Raw genomic sequence first — 19,313 nt, 5'->3', positions numbered from 1 at the left:
TTTTACTGTTTTTATTTCTTACCTATTGTTCACCTAATACCTTTTTTGCACTGTTGGTTAGATGCTGTAAGTAAGCATTTCACTGTAATGTCTACACCTGTTGTATTCGGCGCACGTGACAAACTTTGATTTGATTTGTAACCCGTGCCAATTATTGCGAGTAGCCATTTTACTCATCAGCTTTAAATCCCTATAAAAAAAAGCTTTCTTCCACTCCCAGTGAGATCGGAATTAAATATTGAACAGAGGCTCTTTCATTCATGAGCTATAACTCTGAACCAGTGGCATATTTACCATATGTGTCAGTTTGAGAGCCTCTTAGCTGTGTGTATTTACTTCAGCGGCAGGGATAACACATCCACAGTTCTGTGACTCCAAATGTACTCCAGTGATGGACTGTTCTCATTACAATGACTGCTCCCACTTTTCCATTGTATATGACTCATTGTTGGCCTGGATTTGAGAGGGCTGTTCTCTCCCACTCTACGCTCCTATTGGTCAGTCTGCTGTACAGTTTTCTGCTGGAGTGGTTAAAAGCGTTGTTAATGTTTGTTGTCGTGGTTGTTGTTTCCCCATGTTATCTATTATATCACAACCCCTGATGAGGTCAGAATTAGAAAGCTCTGTAGAAAGGATTGTATTTTCTAGCTGGGGCATGGAGTCTTTCCTGGTCAGGTCATGTGGTCATGAAAAACGTATTTCCCTACTCCTAACTGTTACTACTCCTAACCCCCGTTCAGGTGGCGAGCTGCACCAACCAGATGGGTCAGATAGCCATCGTGGCCATGCAGAACTCCAGCCCCAAGGTGACAGAGTGTTTCAATGTGGAGTCTCGGATCCTGTGCATGGCTTATGTACCCACGGAGCAGAGTACCCAGGAGAATAGGATGGGGAACCCCGAAAATAACCTCTCCTTAGTGGGGAAGGCCAGTGACAACCCTACTGTCTGCCTGGGCATGGAGGAGGGCAGGTATGTGATGTCAACAGATTATGTAGTCATAACCTACTCTGGGTTCTGCTGTCAGCTAAATAAATCTACTCATTGATTTTATTGTATTTGATTTAGAATCACAGCTCATGAAATCACTTCACAACCTTTCTCTGCCTCTGCAGTATCATAGTCTATAAGAGCAGCCAGCAGTCCAAGAAGGTGCGTCTCCAACACTTCTTCATCCTCGACAAGTCCACCGTGACCAGCCTGGTGCACAAGAAGCAGTGTTTATACGCTGGCCTTGTGAGTGGCTCAGTTGCCATCTACTCCAGAGCACAAGGTGAGGCTTGTTCTGAAGGCGGTCTGTTTCTGAACACTAGAACTGCCTTTCCGCCTATAAACACCAGCTAGAGAACGTTGCCGGGTTGTTACCTTTAGCATATACGTCAGATGCATATCAACCCGCAAGGTGCAGCAAACATGAGCACCGATGGTTGATAAATAGTGCATAAACTACACTATACAGTGCCTTTGGAAAGTATTCAGAACCCTTGACGTTTTTCACATTGTGTTACGTTACAGCCTTATTCTTAAATGGATTAAAAAAAAATGTATCCTCAGCTATCTACACACAATACCCCATAATGGCAAAGTGAAAACAGTTTTTATATATTTATATAAGAATGGCCTTGCTCAGGGAGGTGACCAAGAACCCAATGGTCACTCTGACTGAGCTCTAGAGTTCCTCTGTGGAGATGGGAGAATCTTCCAGAAGGACAACCATCTCTGCAGCACTCAACTAATCAGGCCTTTATGGTAGTGTCCAGACAAAAGTCAGTAAAAGGCACATGACAGCATGCTTGGAGTTTGGCTAAAGACACTCAGACCATGAGAAACAAGATTCTCTGGTCTGATGAAACCAAGATTGAACTCTTTGGCCTGAGTGCCAAGATTCATGTCTGGAGGAAACCTGCCACCATCCCTACGGTGAAGCATGGTGGTGGCAGCATCATACTGTGGGGATGTTCTTCAGAGGCAGGGACTAGGAGACTAGTCAGGATCGAGGGAAAGATGAACGGAGCACAATACAAAGAGACCCTTGATGAAAACATGCTCCAGAGTGCTCAGGACCTCAGACTGGGGCAAAGGTTCACCTTCCAACAGGACAATGAACCTAAGCATACAGCCAAGACAACGCAGGAGTGGCTTCGGGACAAGTCTCAATGTACTTTAGTGGCCCAGCCAGAGCCCGGACTTGAACCTAATCGAACATCTCTGGAGAGACCAGAAAATATCTGTGCAGCAATGCTCGCCATCCGACTTGACGGAGCTTGAGAGAATCTGCAAAGAAGAATGGGACAAACTCCCCAAATACAGGTGTGCCAAGCTTGTAGCGTCATACCCAAGAAGACATGATGCTGTAATCACTGCCAAAGGTGCTTCTACAAAGTACTGAGTAAAGGGTCTGAATACGTATGTAAATGTGATATAAAAGATTTCAGGTAATACACAAACCCGTTGCTGACGGGTGTATAAAAATGAGCACACAGCCATACAATCTCCATACACAAATATTGGCAGGAGAATGGCCTTACTGAAGAGCTCCGAGATCATCAATGTGGCACCGTCATAGGATGCCACCTTTTCAACAAATGTCTGCCCTGCTAGACCTGCCCTGGTCAACTGTAAGTGCTGTTATTGTGAAGTGGAAACGTCTAGGAGCAACAACAGCTCAGCCACAAAGTGGTAAGCCACACAATCTCACTGAACGAGACCGCCGAGTGCTGAAGTGCATAAATTGTCTGTCCTCGGTTGGAACACTCAGTACCGAGTTGCAAACCGCCTCTAGAAGCAACGTCGGCACAATAACTGTTCGTCGGGAGCTTCATGAAATGGGTTTCCAATTCAGAGGACCCGCGTACACAAGCATAAGATCACCTTGCGCATTGCCTAGCGTCGGCTGGAGTGGTGTAAAGCTCACTGCCATTGATGAATCACACTTCACTATCTGGCAGTCCGACGGACAAATCTGGGTTGGCGGATGCCAGGAGAACGCTAACTGCCCCAATGCATAGTGTGCCAACTGTAAAGTTTGGTGGAGGAGGAATAATGGTCTGTGGCTGCTTTTCATGGTTCAGGCTAGACCCCATAGTTCCAGTGAAGGGAAATCTTAACGCTACAGCAAACAATGACATTCTAGACGATTCTGTGCTTCCAACTTTGTGGCAACAGTTTGGGGATGGCCCTTTCCTGTTAGTTTCCCTTACAATAAATTGGATTAGTAATAGTTATAATAAGCAGTTCTGTAACAGCTTATTTTTATAAAGTAAAAGAGAATGGTATCAACAACAAAGGCACATGGTCAAATGATTTGCTGCTGGTAAATAGGCAATACACAAACTCCTTACACTGTCTTTATAAATTAAATCAACCTCTTTACCCTCTTTATCATTCAGTTCGTCCTAATTTTAAATTAAATTAAGGTGCACAATTACCACCCATTCATCCATTTGTCATTCATTCAGTGAGGAGAGACAGACTCATTAGCACGTGGCTGGGTACCAACATCCTACAGCACATTGACTTGGTGGGTTAAGTTAGGACTAGGTGTGAAAGAAACTGGTAAAAAGGCTTTAAATACTTTTCTGTTTGTGATGATAATTTTAAAACATGACACATGAGAAGTGTAAAATACAAACAATTAGGAAAAGTTAGGGAAGGAGCAGGACATATCTTTTTTTGGATGCTGCTTTTTTTTAAATTTACAAAATCAAACGTCAGTGGCCGTTGGTCTATGCTGTTTTTTTTATTTAACCTCTATTTAACTAGGCAAGTCAGTTAAGAACAAATTCTTATTTATAATGGCGGCCTACCAAAAGGCCTCCTGCAAGGACGGGGGCCTGGGATTAAAATCAATAAATAAATACAATATAAATATAGGACAAAACACACATCACAACGAGAGAGACAACACTACATAAAGAGAGACCTAAGACAACAACATAGCAAGGCAGCAACACACGGCAACAACATGGTAGCAACACAACATGGTAGCAGCACAGAACATGGTACAAACATTATTATTATTATTATTATTAGTCAACAGCACAAAGGTCAAGAAGGAAGAGACAATACATCACACAAAGCAGCCACAACTGTCAGTAAGATTGTCCATGATTAAGTCTTTGAATGAAGAGATTGATAAACTGTCCAGTTTGAGTGTTTGTTGCAGCTCGTTCCAGTCGCTAGCTGCAGCGAACTGAAGAGGAGCAACCCAGGGATGTGTGTGCTTTGGGGACCTTTAACAGAATGTGACTGGCAGAACGGGTGTTGTATGTGGAGGATGAGGGCTGCAGTAGATATCTGTGATAGGGGGTAGTGAGGCCTAAGAGGGTTTTATAAATAAGCATCGACCAGTGGGTCTTGCGACGGGTATACAGAGATGACCAGTTTACAGAGGAGTATAGAGTGCAGTGATGTGTCCTATAAGGAGCATTGGTGGCAAATCTGATGGCTGAATGGTAAAGAACATCTAGCCGCTCGAGAGCACCCTTACCTGTCGATCTATAAATGATGTCTCCATAACCTAGCATGGGTAGAATGGTCGTCTGAATCAGGGTTAGTTTGGCAGCTGAGGTGAAAAAGGAGTGATCACGATAGAGGAAGTCCAGATTTAACTTTTGTCTGTAGCTTTGATATGTGCTGAGAGAAGGACAGTGCACCGTCTAGACACACTCCCAAGTACTTGTATGAGGTAAAGCTCTAAACCCTCAGAGGTAGTAATTACACCTGTGGGAAGAGGGTTATTCTTCTTACCAAACCACATGACCATTGTTCTGGAGGTGTTCAGAACAAGGTTAAGGGTAGAGAAAGGTTGTTGGACACTAAGAAAGCTTTGTTGTAGAGCATTTTGTTACGGTTAATTGAAATAGGTATACTTACATCCATGGTACTAGCTAAATTAGCTTAACCAAACACAAAATACAAATATATTTAAATGAAAACGTTTTTGTTTTATGCCCAAGTGTTCTGTGTTTATTTAGCTCTGTAGCTCAGTTGGTAGAGCATGGCGCTGCGCCAGGATAGTGGGTTTGATTTCTGGGACCGTTTGGGGAAGGCCATTTCCTGTTTCAGCATGACAATGCCCCTGTGCACAAAGCAAGATCCATACAGAAATGGTTTGTCGAGATAGGTGTGGAAGAACTTGACTGGCCTGCATGGGGCCCTGACCTCATTACCATCGAACACCTTTGGGATGAATTGAAACGCTGACTGCGAGCCAGTCTTAATTGCCCCACATCAGCCCCTGACCTCAGCAATGTTCCAACGTGTAGTGGAAAGCCTTCCCAGAAGAGGGGAGGTTGTTATCGCACCAAAGGGGGGACCTACTCCATATTAATGTCCGTCATTCTGGAATGAGATGTTCCACGAGCTGGTGTCCACATACGTTTGGTCATACAGTGTACTGTAAAGAATGAATTGCATGAAGAAATATTCATGGAAATGTAACGATAGTTATTTGTTTAGATAGTCAAGGATATGTGTTGTACAGTTCTGCAAAATCCTAGACAGAAATGAGGCCTATAGCCTATTTTTGTTTCTCTTACAATAAAATTGTTAGTGTAATCCATTTGATAAACTTTATTTGTAGATTTCATTAGTAATAACTAAAATCTAGTTACAGCTTCTTTTGACAAAGTAGAAGTGCAAAACATGTATATATAACCTACCAGGTGAAGTCATTTGTTGTATTCCTAAACAAAAAGGACCAGTGCATGGATCATTTTAAAGGATGAATTGCATAAATAAATAGCATATTTTAAGTTTGTTACTTTTTGCTTAGTAGCCAGAGCAATGCTGCTGCATGAGTGGTCATGTGCTCAGTGCATGGACAACACGGATGTTCTTAGAAATAGTGACATTTAGTAATATAGCTACACCTCTTGAGTTATGAGCATTATTTGACAAAGGTAAGTGTAATAGAAATGACAGGATATCTTCTGATACTATATAGCAATCGAAATGTTTTACCTCCATGCGACTCTGCAGGAAGATTGGATTGATGATGCTTTCCTTGCATCTGTAAATTACCAGATGCGCCCATCTCTTCATGTACAATTTTGACAGCTTATAGGCCTAATGTTGTCAGTCATCAGATTATTGTCAATTTAATAGGCTAGCTCTTATGTGTGAAATTAGTTTCGGTATAGTTTAGGTGTAGTTTCGATGGGCCGGCTGGCATCGTTTGTTTCCTTCTCATCAAGTTGGATAGAGTCAAGGATATCTTTTGCATTGTTCTTAAGGTCTACTGCAACACACACCATGTTTTTGTTTCCTTTACAATATATTTGAGTAGTAATAGAATTACAGTAAATAAAACAGTCCTGTAACAGCTTCTTTTTATAAAGTAAAACATAAGAGAGAATGGCATAAATCCGCAAGGCGCGGTCAAATTATTAACTGAGCACCAACGCTGATAAATAGGCACAACACAAACTCACCATTACACTATTGTTGTTCTAAATTAAATCAACCTCTTCACCCTCATCATTCAGTTTGGCCTAATTGGAAGTAACTTTCACAATTCTATCCATTTGTTATTTCATTCAGTGGGTTGGCATCGTTTGCTTGGCTTGATAGACTCAATGATATGTTTTGCATGATTCTTAATGCCTACTGCCACATGTAACATGTTTTAGTTTCCCTTTACGATACATTCGGTTCGTAATGCAGTAGACCGGGATGGGCGGTCATTACATTTTGTCAGCCGGTGATTGTCAAGCAAATAACTGCCGGTTTCACGGTAATTGACCGTTAATTAACATAAATAAATTTAGCATCTCCTGGCTTCCACGCATAGCCTACAAGCCACTGATGCAGCCTTTACGAACATCTACATTTTAAAGTCTAATAAATCCATGTAATATAGCCAACACCAGGTATTCCCCAAAAAATCCAACCGGGGGCGGGTATACTTTTGGGTGAGTTTTTTTTTTTTCTCTCACCTGAGTTGCCTCATTTCACTGCCAAAAAATATAATTAAACCATCTAGTTCAGCGACATAACAACACAATGTCAAATACAGGTAGCCTAGTCAAATAGTTAACATCCAATCACATTAACTGTTACTCTCTTGCGGAAATTCCACTAACGGTCTGTATGTAGCCAAACGTAGCTGCTGCTCATTCCATTTGCTGGAAAATTGATGAATGGTTAAAAAAAGTAAGGTTTGTGTTCATAGAGACATGTACCAGCTCTACAGGTAGTACTGCTACTTCCAGCAGTACTACACCTGCACCTGTTGACGACACAAGTTGTTCTGCTTCCACAAGCACATCCAATGCTAGCATCAGTAATTCTACATTTGTTGTTAGCCCAGCTAGCATGGACACTGACAGTGGTGAATCTGATGCAGCCAAAGATCTACTGCTCCTTACCTGGGAAAGCACCGAACAACAGACAGGGACATTGGATCATCGAAGAGGCCAAATATGATAACTACATTTCGATATACACTTACAGTATATCGGGACTAGTGCCTTTCCTCAGCCAGTGTGTTATATGTGCAAAAGTACTATCTCACAACTCGATGAATCCTTCACTTTTGCGCAGACATTTAGAAACATAACATGCCAATTTGAAAAATAGGCCACAGGAGTTTTTTTGAGTGAGAATTAAGATGACTTTCGAGTAGTAAAACATGTATAAAAGCAACAGATACCATCAATAAGAAGGGGCTAGAAGTGTCTTTATATAGTGAGCTAGTGAGTGGCTTGAACAGGGAAGCCCCATACTATTGTGGAGGACTTCATTCTTCCTGCTGCAGTGGATATGGCTGGGACAATGCTGGGGAAAAGGCCCAAAAAACTAGACAGACAATGCCTTCATCAAACAACATTGTTTCACAACGCATCAGTGACATGGCAGGAGATGTTTTGAAACAATTATTGCTTCGCTTAAAAGCTAGTGAATTCATCACAGCTTGATGAGTCAACAGACCTGGCAGGTCTGGCACAGCTTCTGGTATATGTCCGTTATGTTTATTGGGGGGTCAATTAAGGGAGGCATCCTCTTCTGCAAACCAGGACAACAGGAGAGAATATTTTCAAAGTACTGGTTAGCTCTGTGACATCAAATGGACTTTGGTCAAGATGTGTTGGTATCTGTACAGATGGTGCAAAAGCCATGGCAAGAAGACATAGTGGAGTGGTAATGCATGTGCAAGCAGTTGCTCCTGACACCACTTGGGGTCACTGGAGCATCCATTGAGAGGCTCTTGCTGCCAAGGGAATGCCTGACCGCTTGAAAGATGTTTTGGACACTACAATGAAAATGGTTAACTTTGTTAAAGCAAGGCCCCTGAACTCTTGTGTATTTACAACATACAGAAGTGAGCTGGTCATCAAGGGGCAAAGTATTGACTTTTTTTTTTTAATTGAGAGACGAGCTTCATGTTTTCTTTACTGACCATTTTCACTTGTCTGACCGCTTGCATAATGACGAGATTCTCACACGACTGGCCTATCTGGATGATGTTTCTTCTCGCCTGAATGATCTGAATCTAGGATTACAGGGACTCTCCGCAACTATATTCTATGTGCGGGACAAAATTGAGGACAAATTAAGCTATGATTAAGAAGTTGGTGCTCTTCTCTGTCTGCATCATTGTATGATTTTTTTGTGTGCAAATGAACTCAACTTACGAACAATGTCAAATGTGATATTGCGAAGCACCTGAGTGAGTTGGGTGCGCAATTATGCAGGTACTTTCCCGAAACGGGTGACACAAACAACTGGATTCGTTATCCCTTTCATGCCCTGCCTTCAGTCCACTTACCGATATCTGAACAAGAGAGCCTCATCGAAAGGGCAACAAGCGGTTCTGTGAAAATTTAATCAGAAGCCACTTTCAGAATTCTGGATTGGGCTGCGCACAGAGTATCCTGCCTTGGCAAACTGTGCTGTTAAGACACTGATGATCTTTGCAACCACGTACCTACAGTTGAAGTCGGAGATTTACATACACCTTAGCCAAGTACATTTAAACTCAGTTTTTCACAATTCCGGACATTTTAATCTTAGTGAAAATTCCCTGTCTTAGGTCAGAAGGATCACCACTTTATTTTAAGAATGTGAAATGTCAGAATAATAGTAGAGAATTATTTATTAACGCTTTCATTTCTTGAATCACATTCCCAGTGGGTAAATTGTTTAACTTGGGTCAAACGTTTCGGGTATCCTTCCACAAACTTCACACAATAAGTTGGATGAATGTTGGCCCATTCCTCCTGACAGAGCTGATATAACTTAGTCAAGTTTGTAGGCCTCCTTGCTCTCACACACTTTTTCAGTTCTGCCCACAAATCTTCAATAGGATTGAGGTCCGGGCTTTGTGATGGACACTCCAATACCTTGACTTGGTTGTCTTTAAGCCATTTTGCCACAACTTTGGAAGAATGCTTGGGGTCATTGTCCATTTTGAAGACCCATTTGCGACCAAGCTTTAACTTCCTGACTGATGTCTTGATGTTGCTTCAATATATCCACATAACTTTCCTACCTCATGATGCCATCTCTTTTGTGAAGTGCTGCAGCAAAGCACCCTCACAACATGATGCTGCCAGCCCATTGCTTCATGGTTGGGATGGTATTCTTCGGCTTGCAAGCCTCCCCCTTTTTCCTTTGAACATAACGATGGTCATTATAGCCAAATAGTTATATTTTTGTACAGACAAACGTGGTACCTTCAGGCCTTTGGAAATTGCTCCCAAGGATGAACCAGACTTGTGGAGGTCTCCAATTCTTGCCTGAGGTCTTGGCTGATTTCTTTAAATTTTCCCATGATGTCAAGCGAAGAGGCACTGAGTTTGAAGGTAGGCCTTGAAATACATCCACAGGTACACCTCCAATTGACTCAAATGTCTATCAGCCTATCAGAAGCTTCTAAAGCCATGACATCATTTTCTGGAATTTTCCAAGCTGTTTAAAGGCACAGTCAACTTAGTGTATGTAAACTTCTGACCCACTGGAATTGTGATACTGTGAATTATAAGTGAAATCATCTGTAAACAGTTGTTAGAAAAATGGCTTGTGTCATGCACAAAGTAGATGTCGTAACTAACTTGCCAAAACGAGTTTGTTAACAAGAAATTTGTGGAGTGGTTGAAACATTAGTATTAATGACTCCAACCTAAGCGTATCTAAACTTCTGACTTCAACTGTATGTGAGAGTGGATTCTCGGCCCTCACTAGCATGAGAACTAAATACAGGCAGTCTGTGTGGAAAATGATTTAATTACAACCCAACATTGCAGAGTTATGTGCATACTTCTAAGCAGACCCTTCTCATTAACGTGAGGTGAGTTATTCACAATGTTTGCTGAACAAATAAAGTTTTATATGTAAGATGGCTAAATAAAAAGCAAAATTACTGAGTATTATTTGTGCCCTGGTCCTGTAAGAGCTCTTTGTCACAACCTGTCAAGTGGGAAGTGACGAACTCACACTCTTTCTTATGTTGTAAGAAATGTATCGTGTAGTGTGTGTGTGTCGCAGGCTTACAATAATGGCAAAAAAACATTTGAGAGTGCGCTGACCCTGGTGCTAGAGGGGGTATGCAGCTGGAGGTGTTTGAAAGGGCACGGGACTACTATTAAAAAGTTTGGCAACCATTGGGCCTACACCATCACAATAAATACATTATATAATTTAGACGGGTCTAAAGAAACATGACATGAAGAAAATGTCTATCAGAAGAACAGAATAGCATACTCTGCATTATCCTTTATCGGCCCTTTATCTGTCTATGCCATATGGCTGTGGGTTACACTAGTTCATTTAGCAGGCAATATTTGCTTAGAATTCTGTCCCATTATTTTATAGTACGAAGAATACAATCAAACATAGCTGAATAAAATAGAAAATATATTTTCTCCTATCGATTTGAGGGTGTGCCCACGTGCGGCTATTCTGTGTTGAGCGGTTAGCAAAGAAACAGGTACTCCTATATGTTTAATTTAGAGTTATTTTATGTAACTTTAGTATGCCTTTTGTGGCCGTTGTGCCCTTGAGCTGAATATAATAATTATGATTCCCTTCTCCTTGCTACGTGCTGAAGCACCTCTCACTCACATGGCTCTGTCACATGATCCGGTCTTTCTCACAGGCTACAAGTGAAGACAGACACATTGGGAACGCAACTGCGAACGTCTTTATCCAATTCCGAGGTGCATATTGAAGATATTTTTTTCAGCCAACAAGATGAGTAGGTCTAACGAACCCCAAAAGCACTAGGCTAGTCTATTTCAAACTACTATTTGTCACTGCCCCCATTTTGAATATTTATTTCTTGCACAGAATAGAATAGTACATAAGTTGATCTATTCTATTCTGTGCAAGAAATAAATATTCAAAATGGGGGCAGTGACAAATAAATACATGTCATCTATGCACTTAAATAGCGAAAGGAGATTGCTTTTTTTCATGCCAGCCAGATAGGCTATATTCCTTTTTTATAAATCCAATTGGTAGTAGTTAGTCTTGTCTCATTGCTGCAACTCCCATACGGACTCGGGAGAGGGGAAGGTCGAAAGCCATGCGTCCTCCGATACACAACCCAACCAAGCCGCACTGCTTCTTAACACAGCGCGCATCCAACCCGAAAGCCAGCCGCACCAATGTGTCGGAGGAAACACCATGCACCTGGCGACCTGGTTAGCGTGCACTGTGCCCGGCCCGCCACAGGAGTCGCTAGTGCGCGAAGAGACAAGGATATCCCTACCCTCCCTAACCCGGACGACGCTATGCCAATTGTGCATCGCCCCATGGACCTCCCGGTCGCGGCCGGCTGCGACAGAGCCCGGGCACGAACCCAGTCTCTCTAGGTGTCACAGCTAGCACTGTGATGTAGTGCCCTAGACCACTGCGCCACCCGGGAAGCCTATTCCTGTTTTTAAAGAGAAGTAATGTGTTTAATATTAGAAAGGTTGAGAAATAAATATAGTAGGCCAAGCCTATAGAAAGCTTATTTTTAAGAGGCCATCACTCTGGTTTAGTACACAATTGCATAACCTATAGAAATGTTGCGCCACATGAGCTCATGGGCTCTCATGAAGTGTTTTAGGTTTTTGATTACATTTGCATTGATGTCAGTGATTTTAGAGGGAAAATAGAGTGCTGAGTACCAGGTAGTTAGTAAGTTTGGTAGGCTACTAATGACCATCAGCAGCATCAGAGCTTGGAGAAGCCTCGTTACCGTTACTAAACGGTCACATGAAATTTGAATGCTGTCATGACTCGTGACTTCCAGGGGGGTGGTAAATACGGTAACTGTAACAGCCCGAGTAATAGAGTTGTAGTAAAAAAAAAACTAATGACAGCTTATTTTTAAGGCACACGGTCAAATGATTTGCTGCTGATTTAATAGGAATAACACAAACTCATCATTACACTTTTTTTTCTAAATAAAATCAACCTCTTCAACCTCTTTATCATTCAATTTGGCCTAATTCAATTGTGAAGTAAGGTGCACAATTATCATCCATTTGTCATTCAGTGAGGAGAGAGAGATGCATTAGCAGCTGGCTCGGTACCAACGTCCTACAAGTAAAAAGGCTAACTCCTTTAAATACTTTTCTGTTTGTAATTTCAAAATTCAGAAAAATTAGCAGTGTAAAATACAAATGTTTAGGAAAAGTCAGTGAAGGAGCAGGACAGCTTATCTTTTGGGCAGATTTTATTTACAAAATCAAACGTCAGTGGCTGCTGGCCTATGGCGGTTCTAGTGGTAACGGTTTGTTTTTAAGTTGAATTGAAATAGGTATACAGCCATGGTACTAGCTACATTAGCTTAACAAAACCGAAAATACTAATTTATTTAAATGAAAAAGGTTTTGTTTTAAATCCAGGTAGGTGTTCTGTGTTTTATTTAGCTCTGTAGCTCAGTTGGTAGAGCATGGCGCTGCACCAGGATAGTGGGTTTGACTCCTTGGACCACCCATGCTTAATGTATTTACGCATGACTGCATATTTATATTTAAAATTATGTGCCAGGTCAGATATGACCAAGGAGAAAGGTAAGCTGTTGTTGCTACTGTGCATTCAGTCCAACCAAGAAACATGAATAGAGGAACCGATTCAGCCTCTTTTGGAGGAAGACCTGACCTTTTCCCAACCGATTCAGCCTCTCTTGGAGGAAGACCTGACCTTTTCCCAACTAGACAGTTGAGATGAAATTGGGTGATGCTGGGTTGCAGACTCACAGAGAAGTTGTTAGGTGTGTGTTGACCTGGTCCCTGTGGCATACAGGGTGAATCACCATTATGAATTAACTCTGCTCCAGGGACCAAGGTCTCTCTCTCTCTCTCTCTCTCTCTCTCTCTCTGTGGCTTCTCTCTCTCTCTCTCTCTGTGGCTTGCTGGCTGTACTAGGTCTCACAGCGGTCTGTCTCCATGGAGCCTGGCCTGGTTGCCTGGGAGAAGTCACTAATCTGCTAGCTAACGCTGACCCATTTAATATCCTGCAGCGCTAGCATACTGTCAGAGACAAAGTGCTAGCTCTCCTCTATCTGCCTGTACTTGTATCTTTGTCTGAATGTATTTTTCTCTCTCACCGTATGAAATCACTTTGCTTGTTGTTGTTGAATGATTATAGTGAGTTTAGTGACAGCAACATGAGCACATTAAGACAGCGTGGTGAGACACTACCATTGTCAAGGGCTTCCTATGTTTATCTCAGCCAGACATTAATTACACCATCTGCAACTGCATGACATGCAGCTTGCTGAGTCTTATCATGACTCAGAACTGTAGCTTGGGCTCTCTAAGAAAGTCCTTGAGGTCTTTTTCCATGACGGAGATTTCTATGTGCCTTGCAGATCTGTCTGTTGGTGTTGGTGCCCACTCTGCATGACACTCGTTCTCTGTGGCCCTGGTTGGCCCCGTTAGCCCCTGACTAACGGACTAAACTAAAATCTGCTGTATATACACTACTGGTCAAAAGTTTGGGGTCACTTAGAAATGTCCTTGTTTTTGAAAGATAAGCTAATCTTTTTTGTCCATTTTTAAAATAGCATTGATCAGAAATACAATGTAGACATTGTTCATGTTGTAAATGACTATTGTAGCTGGAAACGGCAGATTCTTTTTAAATGGACTATCTACATAGGCGTACAGAGATCCATTATCAGCAACCATCACTTCTGTGTTCCAATGGCACATTGTGTTAGCTAATCCAAGTTTATCATTTTAAAAGGCTAATTTATCATTAGAAAACCCTTTTGCAATTATGTTAGCACAGCTGAAAACTGTTCTGATTTATAGAAGCAACAAAACTGGCCTTCTTTAGACTAGTTGAGTATCTGGAGCATAAGCATTTTGGGGTTCGATTACAGGTTCAAAATGGCCAGAAACAAATAACTTTCTTCTGAAACTCATCAGTCTATTCTTATCTGAGAAATGAAGGCTATTCCATGTGAGAAATTGCCATGAAACTGAAGATCTCGTACAATACTGGTGTACTACTCCCTTCACAGAACAGTGCACAACTGAGGAAGAGGACAAGTACATTATAGTGTCTAGTTTGAGAAACAGATGCCTCACAAGTCCTCAACTGGCAGCTTCATTAAATAGTACCCACAAAACACCAGTCTCAACGGTGAAGAGGCGACTCCTGGAGGCTGGCCTTCTAGGCAGAGTTCCTCTGTCCAGTGTCTGTTCTTTTGCCCATCTTAATCTTTCACAGTGGCCTCCTCCATTCTTAAATGGAAGAAGTTTGGAACCACCAAGACTCTTCCTATAGCTGGCAGCCCATCCAAATTGAGCAATTGGGGGAGAAGGTCCTTGGTTAGGGAGGTGACCAAGAAACCGATGGTCACTCTGACAGAGCTCCAGAGTTCCTCTGTGGAGATGGGAGAACCTTCCAGAAGGACAAGCATCTCTGCAGCACTCCACCAATCAGGCCTTTATGGACTCTCAGACCATGAGAAACAAGATTTATCTGGTCTGATGAAACCAAGATTGAACTCTCTTGCCGAAATGCCAAGAGTCACATCTGGAGGAAACCTGGCACCATCCCTACAGTGAAGCATGGTGGCAGCATTATGCTGTCGGGATGTTTTTCAGCGGCAGGGACTGGGAGACGAGTCAGGATCGAGGGAAAGATGAACGGAGCATAGCGAGATCCTTGATGAAAACCTGCTCAAGAGCACTCAGGACCTCCGACTGGAAGGTTCACCTTCCAACAGGACAATGAGCCTAAGCCCACAGCCAATACAACATAGGAGTTGCTTCTGGACAAGTCTCTGAATGTCCTTGAGTGGCCCAGCAGGAGTCCGGACTTGAACCCGATCAAACATCGCTGGAGAGACCTGAAATTAGCTGTGCAGCAACCCTCCCCGTCCAACCTGATGGAGCTTGAGAGAATTTGCAGAGAAGAATAGGAGAAACTCCCCAAATACAGCTCTGCCAAGTTTGCAGTGTCATACCCAAGAAGATTCAAGGCTGTAATCGCTGCCAAAGGAACTTCAACAAAGTACTGAGTAAAGGGTCTGAATACTTGTAATTCCTTTGTTTTATGTAAATGTGCATACATTAAAAAAATATATATATTTTTTTTGCTTTGTCATTATGGGGTATTGTGTGTAGATTGATTGTGGACAATCAATTGAATCCATTTTAAAATTAGGCTGTAACTTAGTGGGAAAAGTCAAGGGGTCTGAATTATTTCAGAATGCATTGTAGTTGGAGGTATACTCTGCCAATACTCCTCGCAACTTATCTCCATTGAGATGTTTATCATGGAGTTGAGTTTAGTCCACTAGCCTCTGACTTAACCTTTTATCTAATTTCCAGCTCTGAGGGTCAGGGATGCTTCGGTCAGCTACTTATTTTGCTCGGTGTACCAAGGTGAAAAGGCTACCCTGCCAATCAATAGAAAAACTAAATCCAGTCAGCAACTGGGGTTCAGTTCTTCCAACTGCATTCCCAAATAATATTTTGTTACATATCCAGAGGTGGTGTGAAGGAAACGTGGTAAATCCCTGATCCCAATCCAGGTTGAGTAAAGCTGCCTTCCCTCCAACAGGGCACTTTGTGTTGTATGAGAGGGGGATAGAGGATATACTGGTATCTGCTGGAGGGAAAGTAAGAAGGGAAGGTATTAACTTGATCCTCAACCAGCTCAGTAAAGCCTGGAAGGGAATGTTGCAATGCTGAAATAATGCCCATTTTGGTTCTATCTCTGTTGAACAGAATGTCACTGTTTCCATTTATATTTCTTTCCTATAAACATCAGATGATGGTTCCTTTGTTCTCCATGCAGCAGATGATTATTCAATTCAATGGACTTGTCAGGGTACTTTGTGAATGTTCCCTTTGCTTTGACTGAATGGAAAGCTGAGTTGTTGACAGCCCTGTCAAATGTCAGGAGTTCTCCACGCTATCCTTTGGCTCCCTCAATGTTTTCACTGAGAGAAGAGATGGAGATACATGGTAGTTATGAATGACAATTTAAAGTGGTTTCATTTGCATACTTGTTCTTCTACATGAGTGACAGAAAAGTGTCAGCTCAAGCTTGAACTTCAAATGATGAGTCATCCTAGCTTCAGTGGTAATATTTGTGCATCTGCGTCCTAGCTAAAGCTCTTCCAGTGCTTTGCCACATTGCGTGGGCTCACAGACGCTATTAGCATTTATATTATAGTCCCATTTACATTTTAAAAGGAACTATGGTAGAGAAGGAACCACAAGAAATAAACGCCTCCATATAAGCCTAAATATAAAACTAATTTCAGTTATGAAACGACATCCATTCACACACATTAAATAACGCTACATGATTAGGTAACAAATACTAATACAGCAATATGGCACTGCATTCTAGAGTTGCAGTGCTGCAGACTTTTATATATACACTACTGTTCAAAAGTTTGCCGTCACTACAAATGCCCTTGTTTTTGACCTTCTAGGCAGAGTTCCTCTGTCCAGTGTCTGTGTTCTTTTGGCCATCTTAATCTTTTCTTTTTATTGGTCAGTTTGAGATATGGCTTTTTCTTTGCAACTCTGCCTAGAAGGCCAGCATCCCGGAGTCGCCTTTTCACTGTTGACGTTGAAACTGGTGTTTTGCAGGTACTATTTAATGAAGCTTCCAGTTGAGGACTTGAGGCATCTGTTTCTCAAACTAGACACTAATGTACTTGTCCTCTTGCTCAGTTGTGCAACAGGGCCTCCCCCTCCTCTTTCTATTCTGGTTAGAGCCAGTTTGCTCTGTTCTGTGAAGGGAGTAGTACGTAACGTTGCACGAGATCTTCTGTTTCTTGGCCATTTCTCACATAGAATAGCCTTCATTTCTCAGAAGAAGTATAGACTGACGAGTTTCAGAAGAAAGGTATTTGTTTCTGGCCATTTTGAACCTGTAATCGAACCGACAAATGCTGATGCTCCAGATACTCAACTAGTCTAAAGAAGGCCAGTTTTAATGCTTCTTTAATCAGTAACAGTTTTCAGCTGTGCTAACACAATTGCAAAAGTGTTTTCTAATGATCAATTATCCTTTCAAAATGCTAAAGTTGGATTAGCTAACACAACAATTCATTGGAACACAGGAGTGATGGTTGCTGATCACGGGCCTCTGTATGCCTATGTAGATATTCCATTTAAAAATCTTCCATTTCCAGCAACAATGAAGACGTGTTTGTTTGTCCTCTCGTGTACTTTTGTATTTTTTGTATATATATTTCAATTTATTTTCAATCTCTTCTCGATTTTTAATTCGATTATACCTTCTGGTAACCTGCCTCACCCTATTGATATTATTTTCAATTTTAGAACACATTCAAGAACCTCCAGAAGCTAACCAGCTAATTAGCTACAAGCTATTTAGTCATTGTTAGCCACTGCTAGCGGCTTTTACCTTCTGCACAGACACCAGCCCTGTTTTTAGCCTGGATGATACTCGCTAGTCTACCAGTATTGGACTGTCTCTCCACAACAACGCCGGATTCCTGCCGTAATCCCTGGACCACTACTTCTGATCTTCACAGCTAGCTTGCACTCACTGTGGCACCCAGTACCGAAGCTATCCCTGAGGCCCACCTCCCGGCATACTCAGCTGTTCACCCGGACCCCACTCATACACGGCTGGAGCCCAATACTCCATCAGATCCTTGCTGTAAACTCTGGACCTTGGCACCGGATCACCGCTGCTACCGTTTGGCTATAGTGGCTAACGCCACTGCCACGAAGGTAGCACCAGTTAGCCGTGAGCCAGGTGCATCTCCCGTCTAGCAAACTAAATTACTACAATACCTCTTTCGCCATCTGGCTTGTATTCTCTGTCGACACGGCTCCCCACCGCACCACCACGACTGGTCTGCCGATGAATACGCCATTCGCTGTGCCTTCAACCGGCCTCCGTCGGAGCAGACGCTCCTACTAGCCCCGGGCTACTAACTTTAAACGCCGTGTCGCCCACGTGCTAGCGTAGTGGCGGCTTCCCTGTTCCATCTACTGCTGCCCCCTGGACACTATGATCACTTGGCTACATAGCTGATGCCTGCTGGACTGTCCATTAATCACGGTAGTCCATTCTGTTTTTTTATCTGTCGGCCCCAGCCACGAACTCAGGCTCTGTGTGTAGTTAATCTGACCCTCTCTGCCTAGTCATCGCCATTTTACCTGCTGCTGTTGTGTTAGCTGATTAGCTGTTGTTGTCTCACCTGTTGTTTTTAGCAAGCTCTCCTAATCAACACCTGCGATTACTTTATGCCTTGCTGTATGTTTCTCTCAAATGTCAATATGCCTTGTATACTGTTGTTCAGGTTAGTTATCATTGTTTTAGTTTACAATGGAGCCCCTAGTTCCACTCTTCATACCTCTGATACCTCCTTTGTCCCACCTCCCACACATGTGGTGACCTCACCCATTACAACCAGCATGTCCAGAGAGACAACCTCTCTTACCTCCACTGGCTTACCTCCAATGTACCCGCACCCCACCATACCCCTGTCTGCGCATTATGCCCTGAATATATTCTTCCACCCCCAAAATCTGCTCCTTTTATTCTTTGTCCCCAATGCTCTAGACCACCAGTTTTGACAGTCTTTAGCCGTACCCTCATCCTACTCCTCGTCTGTACCTCAGGTGGTGTGGAGGTAAACCCAGGCCCTGCATGTCCCCAGGCACCCTCATTTGTTGACTTCTGTGATCGAAAAAGCCTTGGTTTCATGCATGTCAACATCAGAAGCCTCCTCCCTCCCTAAGTTTGTTTTACTCACTGCTTTAGCACACTCTGCCAACCCTGATGTCCTTGCCGTGTCTGAATTCAGGCTTAGGAAGGCCACCAAAAATTCTGAGATTTCCATACCCAACTATAACATTTTCCGTCA

General features: G+C 42.5%; 1 protein-coding gene across 3 annotated transcripts in view; it reads left to right on the top strand.

The window, feature by feature from the left end:
• Positions 1 to 19,313, top strand: part of LOC135526008 (rho guanine nucleotide exchange factor 10-like) — a 104,902-nt gene that overhangs the window by 64,442 nt on the left and 21,147 nt on the right. For all 3 annotated transcript variants that reach the window (XM_064954026.1, XM_064954025.1, XM_064954027.1), the window contains 2 exons: positions 741 to 970; positions 1,114 to 1,271. In XM_064954026.1, coding sequence (XP_064810098.1) covers positions 741 to 970; positions 1,114 to 1,271 — 388 coding nt within the window. The remainder of the gene's footprint in view (positions 1 to 740; positions 971 to 1,113; positions 1,272 to 19,313) is intronic.

The sequence above is a fragment of the Oncorhynchus masou genome, chromosome 32 (genome assembly GCF_036934945.1).
Source record: "Oncorhynchus masou masou isolate Uvic2021 chromosome 32, UVic_Omas_1.1, whole genome shotgun sequence".
NCBI lineage: Eukaryota > Metazoa > Chordata > Actinopteri > Salmoniformes > Salmonidae > Oncorhynchus > Oncorhynchus masou.
This window is presented reverse-complemented; position numbering and strand designations above follow the sequence as displayed.